Consider the following 13,222-nt stretch of genomic DNA (forward strand, 5'->3'; position numbering starts at 1 on the left):
TACTGGGTATATACCCAAAGGATTATAAATCATGCTTCTATAAAGACACATGCACACGTATGTTTATTGCGGCACTATTCACAATAGCAAAGACTTGGAATCAACCCAAATGTCCATCAGTGACAGACTGGATTAAGAAAATGTGGCACATATACACCATGGAATACTATGCAGTCATAAAAAAGGATGAGTTTGTGTCCTTTGTAGGGACATGGATGTAGCTGGAAACCATTATTCTCAGCAGACTATCACAGGAACAGAAAACCAAATACCACATGTTCTGACTTATAGGTGGGAACTGAATGAGATCACTTGGACACAGGAAGGGGAACATCACACACTGGGTCCTGTTGTGGGGAGGGGGGAGAGGGGAGGAGATATACCTAATGTAAATGACGAGTTAATGGGTGCAGCACACCAACAGGGCACATGTATACGTATGTAACAAACCTACACATTGTACTCATGTACCCTAGAACTTAAAGTATAATAAAAAATAAAATAAAATAAAATAAAATGGAAAATACAGAAAGTGAGGTGGAAAGGGTATTCTGGCAGTGGAAAGAAAACGCGGTTGACAACCATTTATAAAAAAAGAAAAGAAAATAAACTGTGTGGGATAAAAGAAAAATATTTTGGTTACACATAGATGAAAAGTGGGAGAATTTTACTAAGATCAAAATAGCTATCTTTATACAACTTTCTAAGACATACTAAAATAAGCAGATAGTTATAAAGCATTAGTTTAACTAGTATTAAACTAGCAAAATGCTCTAAGATGTAATTGATAAAACTGTAACCAGCTGCTACCAATCTGAGATTTAGACAAAACTATGAGTGAAACTGCAGAATCAGTGGTCTAAAAATGAGACTGTCATTATGAATGGCAACTCTGCTAGAGCTATAAGCAAAAGGCTTTATTTGGTTTCCATCCAGAAGAAAGACTTCAAGCCTGAAGGAAAAATATACAACAGAAGTTGCAGATGTTTGTAAGTCTCATTTCTTTACACAAGGCAAATGGACAGCATTTTTAACACTAAGATTATTAAACTCCATGGCAGGTCACTTTTTGAGGTATGGAAGAGATAAGATTGAGGATGAGGAGGGGGAGGTACTTTATTTCAGAAGAAAATCATGATTCACATGCGTAATTACAGAGAAAGTGTATCCCAGTGGTAACTTTTGAGTCAGGAGTCTGAGTAAATTATTTTAATTAAGAGCCGGTGCCTCAGTTTCCTCATTTGCACACAGAGAACATTAAGATTAGGTAATTCCTGGCCAGGCGTATTGATTCACGTCTGTAATCCCAGCACTTTGGGAGGCTGAGGTGGGCAGATCACTTGAGGTCAGAAGTTCGAGAGCAGCCTGGCCACCATGGAGAAACCCTATCTCTACTACAAATACAAAAATTAGCCGGGTGTGGTGGCACACACTTGTAATCCCAGCTACTTGGGAGGCTGAGGCACGAGAATCACTTGAACCCAGGGGGCAGAGGTTGCAGTGAGCTGAGATCACACCACTTCGCCCCAGCCTGGGTGAAAGAGCAAAACTTCATCTCAAAAAAAAAAAAAAAAAAAGATTAGTTATTTCCCTATTAGAGTTGTTGGCTTTAATAGGAAAAATAAAGATCATAACACATATATGTTACACATACCACATCTGGCATTTACAAAGCGTTCAATAACTACCTGCTATTAGTATGATTGTTAGAACTTTCTAAGGAAACAAGCTTACAGGCTAAAAGAGAATAATCCATTTTTTTCTATTGATTTCCTCAGTAAGACTTTCTTTAAAAAGCCTTAAATACTGCAGGATTGAGGAACATGTTTTATTTGCAATCAGACTGCTGACATGCAGAGAGAAGACAAAGGACTGCAGCACCTGGGTGGGTGTTAGCTGATTTTCTGGAAGGGTGGATTCTCAGATCTGTGGCACACAATGGTATGAGAGGCGGACTACAGAGGGAAACCTCCAGAAGGAGTCTGAGGATAACCTTGAACTCTACTTGACGGCAAAACGTCTTGAGGATGCAAATGTACGAGTAAAAATCTATCAAGGACTTTGTTGTTGGTGATGAGATCCACTTACTTCACTTGAATTCAACAAATATTAATTGAGTTGTTTCACTGGGGAAGTTCCACAAGGAAAAAACAAAGACCAATGCTTGAGGAGTTTATAATCTAAGGGGAGGGTTGAGACAGGTAACAAAGAAGAATAGAAAGCAATGGGTCACAGTAGTAAACTCTCAGTGAACGCATGCTATTACTTGGGAGGCAGTGTACTAACCTTCTTCTGGACATTATATCATGTACTGATATTAAATCTATAAAGTAAATATTTATATCACATCCATTTTAGAAATAAACTTAGGCTTAGAGAGTTTAATAATTTGTCCAACAGCGTGCCATTTCTATAGAGTCAAGACTCAAATAGGGATTTACTGCACCCCAGAGCAGAGTTCTTAACTGCTTAACCAAGGTGCAGTTTCAAAGTGGAGGCACCTTGTTATGTGTTTCACAGAGGAGGAGGGTACAGGATTAGGAAGGGAAGCTTGGATTAGGAATCTATTCCTGAAGAAGGACAAATGGGTCTTCCATCAGAAAAGGTAGTTGAGGGGATGGAGCAGGCATGCACAGGAGAGAAAGTCAACTGCACGGAGATATTGAATGTGGATAGTTTGTGAGCGTAACAATTGGTTGTAATATTAGAGAGAGGTAGGGAGGGAGGAAGATGGGAGAGACAAGAATAAGGAGGAGGAAGAAGGAGGGAGAAAAAGAGAGGGAAAGAAAGAAAGGTGCTATGTATAGGAGACAGATTAAACCATTAGCTTGAGATCAAATCTCGGAGTGGTGTGTTAAATTTCTGGCTAGCAAATTTATACTTAATTTGCAGAAAATTAAGTCACTACAGGTTCTAGAATTAGGGAAAAGTGTGGTAAGTGCTATGGTTTAGAAATATTTATGCAGTGATATGTGAGACCAATTGGAAAAGGGAACCACAAGGGAGAGATTGGTACTTGAGGCAGGAATTACTAAATTATTGGAATAATCTAACTGCAAGTAATAGAATAATAGAGGCTTGAGCAATAACTACAGGAATAAAGCATTAAAACATGGGGAAATGTCTCATATATTTTGAGATGGCCTCTGCAAACAGTTTGACCAATGAATAGACATCCTGGACACAGGAAAGGATAGGCTAAAACAGGCTGACAGTGTTAAGCACGAAATAAAAGGTAAGTCTGGAAGAAGGCTTATTTGGGGAAGTAGGAGTGGAGAGAGAACGCAGAGTCAGAAACGAGATAGGAATTAGGGATGAGGTGAAGGTCTTTTGTACATATTGCTTGCTATTTAAAAAGAAGTCAAAGTGTAATTTTCTTAAAAAACCACCAAACCTCTTGCTTCATTGTCTTTTAAGATCAAAATAAGTTGAATGGTGCTTCATAAGAGATGCATATTGTAAAACTATTTGGAGAATGTCTTTTAAATGTTATTTTTCTTTAAAGATGTTTGTGTTAATAATGAGTGAGCAGTTAACAGTTTTGCTTATGACTTACGGAGCAATGTGTTGTATCCATTCAGTCATTCACTCAACAAGTATGTCCCTATTATATTCCAAGACCTGAATTAGGTGTCAGGAATCCTTTGGAGGATTCACAGTCTTGCTTGGGAGAATGAGAAATAGTTACAATAAACTACAATCTGTGTAAAAATGACAATGATAATGGCAATAGAAATTAATGTTTCTCCAGCCTTTCATTTAGCATTGTGCTAAGTCAGTTGTCCGTACTGTATCTCATTTAATCTTCACAATAATCTATGTGATGATGATATCAATTTGCCTATGAAGATACATATTAAAGAAGTAATGTAATTAGTCCAAGATTACACAGGTAGTAAGTAGCAGAGCTAGTGCTCAAACCCAGGACTTATCTAAATCCAAAAGGTTTGGAACTAAGGGATGGTTTGATAAATTCTGTGGTTTAAAAAATTTTATCCAACAGTAATATGTGGGAATGATTAGAATAAGGAGAAACTGATATTTGACAGAGAAGTTAGTAGGTTATTATAATAGTGTAGCTGAGGGATAACAAAGGCTTGAGCAATGATTATAGAAATTAAACAGTTTCAAGACATTTTGAGATAGACTACGAATAATTTACTTAGCTTCTATGTGGATGTGTGCCCAAAGTCCTATGCACGGGCCAAGCCCTGTGGGATATGAGATTCTCCCTGCCCCAGGAGCATATGGACCATGTAATTCAGCCAGAATTGGCTTCCTAATTTCACTTTAACTGTTTTTTCATCTCATACCGGCTAGAATCAATGTCCTGTCTTAGAGCTGTAACCTCCAAGCTTTCCCTCATACATTCAATGACGTTAAGATTGTTATCATCCTTTCCCACTCCAGGGTCTTAAAGTGCTGGGAATTGCACTCACTCTACTTTCTGAATTTGATATAAAACTGATTTTAGCTGCACTTTTATACGAGAAGTTTCCTAGCCTTAGTCAGGTAGCAAGAAATAAAACACCAAGGCATCAGGGGATGTACATGCAATAGGAATGTTTGAAACAGTGGCTTTGTAGACAAGAGTGGTGGGTGTCAATTAAGTCTGTAGTTGTCACTTAATTGCTCTGAATTGCAGTTCTTTAACCTACAAAAGGTGATAAAACTCATGTGAAAAGTCCGTTTTGATAACCAAATTACACACATATTCATAAACATTTTTAACTAAAGAATATATACATATTCTCTCTCTATATATATATCCTATATATATATATATCTCCTATCTCTCTCTCTCTCTCCATGATTCTATTTATCCTGATCTTTCTTGTAAAGAACAATTATAAACTATTAAAAAAACATATCAAATTGAAATCAGATATTCTTATTTGCATAAGAGAATACCTCAATGTATCCTTAGTTTTTGGTGATGTTAGTTCTGTCTGTACACCATTCATAACTTCTCTCTCTTCCAAGTTCTGCGTGGAATCCTATAGTGAAACAAAGTTATAAGCAGGTGATGCTATGCATATTGAATTGAAAATTTGAATAAAATATCTCAATATGGGATAGTAAACGGCTTTATGCTGGATATATACAGTATGCTCTAATTTCTTTGAAAACTGGAAGCAGGTGTTAATCTTTTCGGTGCTTTCAATGTTCTTTTCTCTCCTGTTTGGTTTCTGAAATGCTCAAATGCGTCATGTATACAAGGCAGTATGTTAAGAGCTTTGGAATACTTCATTTAGCTTCTTGCTACTCAGCCATAGGCTTTTGGGATTGAGTGTTTTAAACCAGGAACAAAAAGAATACCGAAGGGGAGGCTCTGGTGACAGATGGTGATGTATTAGCCTTAAGGTACGTACTTGCTTGCCCCCACAACATTAAATATAAAAAAAGCAAAATCCATGAAAAAACACTGCTTGGCAAAGTCACCTCTGTCAAAGTCAGGCAGAAACACTGCAGGAAGAAGAAATCCAGAATTCTTACTTTGTCATGAAATTTGATTCTGAGGATAATCTTCAGAGAGAGATTCAAATTGCCCATTTAATTTCTAAAATTGTAACCAGGCTCCCACTACAGAAAGGTTAGAGGGTCAGAGAGGCCCTGTACTCCAGGGCAGTGGCAAAGTTGTATTGGATGTTACCCAGAGAAGCAGAGGAGAGGATGGATTCTAGAAAGCATGCCTGATGCTGCTGCTTCCTTACGGAAGACATTAGGCCTCAGAGCTGTTCTCTAACAGGGAATGATGTGGATACCCCTCTCTTCATAAGTGGAGTCACAAAAAAGTATTGTTAGACATGGACTCTGGTTTCACCAAAGCAACAAACCAGATACAGAAAGACTTATCAAAAATCCACACTTACAAACAGCATTTATGCATCCAAATGCATTATTGCAACAGAGTAAGGAAGACAACATACGAGCTTAAGAGGCTGGACATGAGTATATTAGGTTATTATCTTTTTTTTTCTTTTTTTTTTTTGAGACGGAGTCTTGCTCTGTTGCCCAGGCTGGAGTGCAGTGGTGCGATCTCGGCTCACTGCAAGCTCCGCCTCCCGGGTTCACGCCATTCTCCTGCCTCAGCCTCCTGAGTGGCTGGGACTACAGGCGCCCGCCACCACGGCCGGCTAATTTTGTTTCCGTATTTTTAGTAGAGATGGGGCTTCACCATATCAGCCAAGATGGTCTCGATCTCCTGACCTCGTGATCTGGTCATCTTGGCCTCCCAAGTGCTGGGATTACAGGCGTGAGCCACCGCACCCAGGAGGTTATTATCTTAAGGAAAGTAACACATAACCGCAACAGAAGGACTTTGTTGTAGTGAACTGAGTTAAAAAAAAAATGTCTCTCACTTTTAGATTGAGTGGCAACATTTCATGCAGGGGTTGGTAGTTTTGTGAAAGACTTGGCCTACACTAGACTTTTTAAAAATTAATTTTCTCCTTTTCACTTAGATAAGAAAGAATTTCCATAAGGCTGAAAAACACTTCATGGTTTAAGGTACCAAATTTTAAAAGATGAATGTTTTTGAATGCTTTCAAATATTCATATTATTATGAAGGAAGGGCTTGATATATGCTTACAGATAAAGGAGACAGGGTTGAGCAGGTTACAAAAATACTTAGGGAGATAATTTAACATAATAGTGGAACCTGTGATTATCATGCATGTCAGGATATTTGATGACCTCATTTTTGCCAAAATCATTAACTTTCTTATCTGTTTCTCTTACACAGGAATGAATTTGTATCTGGTTCTCTATATATCAAGCACATAACACCAAGAGTACATTGTATTAATTTTTTAATGTTGTATAATAATAAATTATTCCACAACTTATTACATTAAAAAAATAAACCTTTATTATCTCTCATAGTTTCTGTGAATCAGAGATTCAGAAGTAGCTTAGCTGGGCAGATCTAGAGTTGGGTCTCTGGTAAGTTTGCAGCCCCATGTCTGTGGGGCTGCAGCTATGATCATCTAAAGGATTGCTTTAAGAGGATTTTTATTTCTTACAACAGCTTTATTGATATGTAATTTACATAAGAGTCACCATTTTAAAGAGTACAATCAAGTGGTTTTCAATATATTCAGAGTTTTGTAATCACCACCATCTAACGTTAGAACATGTTTATCACCCCAAAAAGAAACCCCAAACCCATTAGCAGCCATTCCTCATCCTACCTTTCCCCAACAGGCCCTGTCAATCATTAATCTAATTTCTGTCTTAAAGGAGTTGCCTATTTTAGACATTTCATATAGACAGAATCATAAGACATGTGGCTTCTTTCACGTAGAATAATAATGTTTTCAAAAGCTCATCCATGTTGTAGCATATATCAGTATTTTATTCCATTTTATGGCCCAACAATATTCCACTTTATGGATATACCACATTTAGTTTATCCATTCATCAGCTGGTGAGCATTTGGGCTGTTTCCACTCTTGCCTATTATGAATAATGTTGCTATGAACATTTGGGTACAAGTTCTCATGTGAACATATGCTTTCAGTTCTCTTAGGCGTACACTGTGGAGTGGAATTGTTGGTCATATGGTAACTCTATGTTTAACATTTTGAGGAACTGCTGCACTATTTCCCACGTCTGAATAATTTGCCATGATTCTTACCAGTAATACATGAGGGTTTTAATATCTCCATAGACTTGCCACAACTTATTTTTATTTTTAATTTATTTTATTCATCCTCATGGGTATAAAGTGATATGTCATTGTAGTTTTGATTTGCATTTCTGTAATGATTAATGATGTGGAGCTTCTTTCCCTGTGATTATTGGCCATTTGTGTTTCTTCTTTGGAGAAATGTCTAACTGTATGTCTTTTTATTATTGACCTGTAAAGAGTTCTTTAAATATTCTATTTACAAATTTCTTATCCAATATATGATTTGCAAATATGTTTTTCTGTTCTTTGGGTTGTCTTCACTTTCTTCATGTGTCCTTTAAAGCACAAAAGTTTTTTATTTTAACCAAGTCCAATTTATTTATCTTTTCTTTTGTTGCTTGTGTTTTTTGGTGTTGTATCTAAGAAACATTGCCTAATACAAGGTCACAAAGGTTCACACCTTTGTTTTATTCTAAGAATCTTACACAGTGTTGGCTCTTACATTTAGGTCTATTATCATTTTGAGTTAATTGATGCACATTGTGTGAGGAAGGAGCTCAAATTCATTCTTTGTATGTAGATATCTAGTTGTGCTAGTATCATTCATTGAAAAGACTGTTTTTTATTCATTGAATTGTCTTGACACCCTTATAGAAAATGAATTTTCCAAAAACATAAGGGTATATTTCTGGATCCTCAATTGTACTTCATTCATTGATCTATATATGTCTATTCTTATGTCAGTATGACACGGTCAATTATTGTAGTTTTGTACTAAATTTTGAAATCAGGATGTGTGATTCTTCCAAATTCATTCTTATTTTCAAGATTGTTTTGGCTATGGTGGGTCTCTTGCATTTCCATATTAATTTTAGAATCAGTTTGTTAATATCTGCAAAAAAAAAAAAAAACCAGTTGGGTTTTGCTAGGTATCGCATTGAATATAAAGATCAATTTGGAGGGTATCACCATCTAAGCATCATAAAGTCTCTCAATTCATGAACAGTTAACAGTGACAGTTAATTAAAATAAATATTCTTTTTAGTTTTATAATTCTTTGTGGGATGTATCCTCAGGGTATCAAAGAAAAAAACTGATATTTGCTATAAAGTTGTATATAATTATTGTTGCCTCTGCACCATACTCTAAATGGAACTTTCTTGTTGATCCCTAAACAAGGTAGAAAAATAACATATTTTCTGGCTCAAATCAACATTATGCAAGGCTAAAAAATGAATTTTTCATCTAGTTCCAGTTAGATAGCAAGTAAAGGTTCTTTCCATATCAACAACATACTTAATGCTCTGAGTATACGGAAATGTCAATTACAATTTGAAAGTAATATTGGGCCAATTACAATGTCATAATCTGCTCAAGGGTAATTCTGAACTGACTACACATTTGGAGAAATCATGTCAATAACTACAGACTTGAAAAAGAATACACATTCACAGACTTACATCTCCTATTATTAAGATAACATCAAAAACACTTCCCTTGCCATAGCCATCAAAAAGGTGTAGTAACTATAGTTTATCACCTCAACTAATGAGCAGTGTTTGTCACTTGCCAAGATCATTTCCACATACTGCACTAACAAAATTCTTTGATATTCTCTGAAGATGGGACAGGCAGACAGATGTTTAGGGCATCCTATAAGGACATAAAGCCAATTTCAAATTGACTTCAGCAACACTGTAACTGTGCAGTACTTCAATACTTATCGACAAAAGCAGTTTACCTCTTAACAGGTACATAAAATCATTTTTTCCAAAAATTACAAAATAATTGACAAACAATAAATTAAGAATACTTAAGCTTTTCCTTCACTAAATTATATGGTAAAATGAAGAGTCATGAAATTGCACGTATCTCAAGATGAAAATATGCTTTTCCTCATTGCTTATTTAAATGACTTTGAAAAAAATCTGTAAGATGACTTTTAAATTTAGAAGGAAAGGTACAAAAACAACCCTGATTATGAAGAACCAGAGGAATAAACAATTGATGCCAAACAGCTACCATATTTCTTCAGCTTTAGATTTGAGAAATATTAGTTATGTAATTTCAAACCCTCAAACTTGCCTCTAGAAAACATAACAGTTTGGAGGCGCTATAATTAATTTATTAATATAATTATTACAATTTCTATTTTTAATGTTAACACAGAAGCATATAATCAGCTGTATGATATAGAACGCATAGAGCTATTTCAAAATTTATTTTGTCTCCTCTTTTGCTCAAATGACAAGGCTTTACTCTCTAAAATAAAGTTCAGCAGGAGATTGTGTCCTGTCAACTGGTCAGAGACCTTTAAAAAGTTTGCCCTTTACCACTTTCATCAGAGCAGGCAGCAGGCAGATATATGTGGCTCTCACAACAGACAAGTTTAATTACTACATTTTTTTTTAAAGCAAACGTTTTTAGCAACACTTTCAGGATCACAGGAGCATTTCTGACAGCCAAAATGAGTTGGATTTAAACATCACCGCACTATTTTTAGCTTTAAAATCAACACTCCCATAATTATTCCCAAACCAATTAGCAACAGCTGGAAAGTAAAGGTGTTTACATTTGGTTAGCACTAGTGCTAACAACTGCAAGTGTTCACAGGCTGGATGAAAGGGGCCAGGCACCAAGAGGGGCAACAGTCTCTCCAGGGGTAATCATGGTATCAGCGCCAGGCTATCATTTCATATTTCACAGTTAGTACCAGTCACTGATCTCATACAAGAACGTGTATTCATTATGAAGCACCACTAGGTTATACATGTCCAAAGAAACTTAACACTCTTGATACTTTTTTTGGAAGAAAATGCTCGATGCATTCCCAAGTTCTCACTAAATTTCCCTGGTCTACTGTAGCTACAAAACGAAATTAAAAGTAGTTTTATTGCTCAATTTTTCATTTCTCAGATGAGAACTGAAATAGCAGTCCTGTCTATCAATAGGTATCTCCCTCTGACTTACAGGCGATCATATATGGCCATGATTTTCCCCCCTCAGTGAATTTTAGCTATATTGAAAACCACCTGCCCATAAAATTTAACTGCAACTGAATTATGTTTCAAAAACTCAGGTGCATTTCAAAACAAGATTTGCATTCTGAAAAGTCAACTACAAGTTTCTTTTGAAATTGCATATGAATGTTAGAATGAGAGTAATAGAAACATTACACAGAGAGGATCTGAACATCAGGTTATGTGCCTGGTGCTCATACATAAAAATCATAATGTAAATTTTAAAATTAAAATTCTGGGCATAATTCCAGAATATTTGTTTTTACTTTTCAGAACAAAAATATCTGTGCTAAAGTAAAACAAACTGCATTTGATAAGCACACGTGAAATTAACATGTGACTGTTAAACAGTGTTATTTTCAAACTTCATATATACTTTTATGCCTTTGGCAATGCCTTGCCATTGGAAATCTCTCAGCTGACTTCAAAGATACCATCCCTAAATGTTTCAGTCCTAGCAATTAATATGCCTATAATTTACTACACACACACACACACACACACACACATACACACACACACACCACTAGATTTTATACCTACATAGCTAAAATTGGCATGACAATTAGATATATAAAAGTGCTAAATTAAAAACTGCTTAAGAAGAACTGTGTTTTATTCATTTTTATGTCTATTCTACCAGTGCTTCTCCAACTTTAACACGGATCAGAAGAATTACCTGGAGTCTTGTGAAAACCCAGATTGCTGGGCCCTGCACCCAATGCCTGAAATTTTGCTGCAGTAGGTCTAGGGTGAGGCCAGAGGGTCTACAAGTTTCTGATGGTGCTAGTCCAGGAACAACACTTCAAAAACCACTGCCTTAAAGTAACTAGTACAGATCTGAGACTCAGGAAAAATCCTAAAAAATATTAACTAAGCCAGGAAGGATAGTGTTGACGAGCGAAGCCAGTTCACCCACTTTACAGCAAAGGAAACTCAGATGCAGAAAGCTGAAATGACTGGTCTCTTTTTATATGTTGTGTTAGTGACAAAGCCAGAACCTAGGATTCTTGATACTCAGTTCAGTGTTCTTTCTGTGCACCACAATAAATACTTGCTGACTTAGAGAATGCTGACCTTATTACTTATGTTATGGATTCTTTTATAATGACAGCAACAAAAACCTATAATAATGTCTTATATACACTTTACCTTTCTTTCAAAGATCTCAAACTATTTCACATATAACTAGATGTATAGCCACAACAATCTAGCAGATTTCTTGGCATTCCTATTCCAATTTCATACTTGAACATATGGAAGACAAAAAGATTAATATCTTGTCGAAGAAGAAACTGAAGGTCAAAGAAAGAACCAAAATTTCTTGGGACCCCCATTTCCTAAGAGTTAGCTTTGAAAGCAAGCACGTTAACTGTATTTACCTTGTAATGTCTCTTAGTTGTTGATTTCAGGCAAAGAGGGTAAGGAAAAGATACCATATTATGAAACATTCAGAGAAATTATTTATATGAAAGACTATCAAGTTTTTCATTATTCTAGAGATTATGCTCTAATAATTGCATCTTTAAAATAAAAAAACCTTTTATGGAACATAATTAATTAGATCATAAATATTCTACTAACTAGTCCCATGCTAATCCTGGGAGCAGGTAAAATCATTAACATTGAATGACTAGCTGAAATCCTCAGCTTATAGAGAGCACGCACATAGGGTGCTCATGCTCATTCACAAACACACACTAAGCCATATGGATAAATTACCTGAATGCATATGGGATAAAACCGGACTCAGCGTAAACAGTTCTGAACTTTGTAAAATGTACTAAAGGTCTACAACTTTCAATGGACTGTTTCTACAGAGATTACGCAGTTGTGGATTATGTGCTACAGAGGCTAAATCCCATTGATAATCAATATAATCAGGGTTGGCCACACCTTCTCTTCATCCGGTGTGTCTGGAAGAGATGCTGAACGGTTTTCATAGGTTTAAAAAAATTAATTTAAAATGAGTAAAGATCAAGATACAGTAGCTGAATTCTGGTCTAACACAAAAGAGACACAGATTCTAATATAAGTTCTATCACTGCTTTGCCCGGTGACCAGACACATCATCTTCTGACCTTCACTTCTCATTTCTTCACACTGGGGATAAGAAGATTTTTAAAGTCCACTCCAAGCGTAAAATGTCATAATGCACCAAATAGTAAGGCAGGCAAACTCCAACTGAATAAACATACATATAAAAATTCCCCAACAGATCAATTAAGAGGTATTCATTTGACTAAATGTTTTCTTGGAGAGCTTCCCTTGAGAAGCACTCTCAGAGTAGATACACTTTTATACTTTCTTAACATACTAATTTTTACACAACTTTTGAGGAACAAATCTATGGTATGAAGTATACTCGAAAGAAAATCAAAACCTTCCCTCTATACCCCTATTTCTTTTTTATTTTTCTATGATCTTTCCTTGGATATTTTTTCTTCTTCTCATTGCTAATAATCAGCAAAGTTGAGTTCATTGTTAAGATTTCTAGATCTCCTGACCTCGTGATACACATGGCTAACACGGTGAAACCCCGTCTCTACTAAAAAAAAAAAAAAAAAA

At 36.0% G+C, this 13,222-nt stretch overlaps 1 protein-coding gene across 3 annotated transcripts in view; it reads right to left on the bottom strand.

Annotated features, from left to right (window-relative positions):
• The window catches only part of PARD3B (par-3 family cell polarity regulator beta), a 1,116,980-nt gene that overhangs the window by 538,466 nt on the left and 565,292 nt on the right, over positions 1 to 13,222 (bottom strand). For all 3 annotated transcript variants that reach the window (XM_017893929.1, XM_017893928.1, XM_017893931.1), the window contains one exon: positions 4,912 to 4,997. In XM_017893929.1, coding sequence (XP_017749418.1) covers positions 4,912 to 4,997 — 86 coding nt within the window. The remainder of the gene's footprint in view (positions 1 to 4,911; positions 4,998 to 13,222) is intronic.

Source organism: Rhinopithecus bieti, unplaced genomic scaffold (assembly GCF_001698545.2).
Source record: "Rhinopithecus bieti isolate Rb0 unplaced genomic scaffold, ASM169854v2 scaffold_22522, whole genome shotgun sequence".
Lineage (NCBI taxonomy): Eukaryota > Metazoa > Chordata > Mammalia > Primates > Cercopithecidae > Rhinopithecus > Rhinopithecus bieti.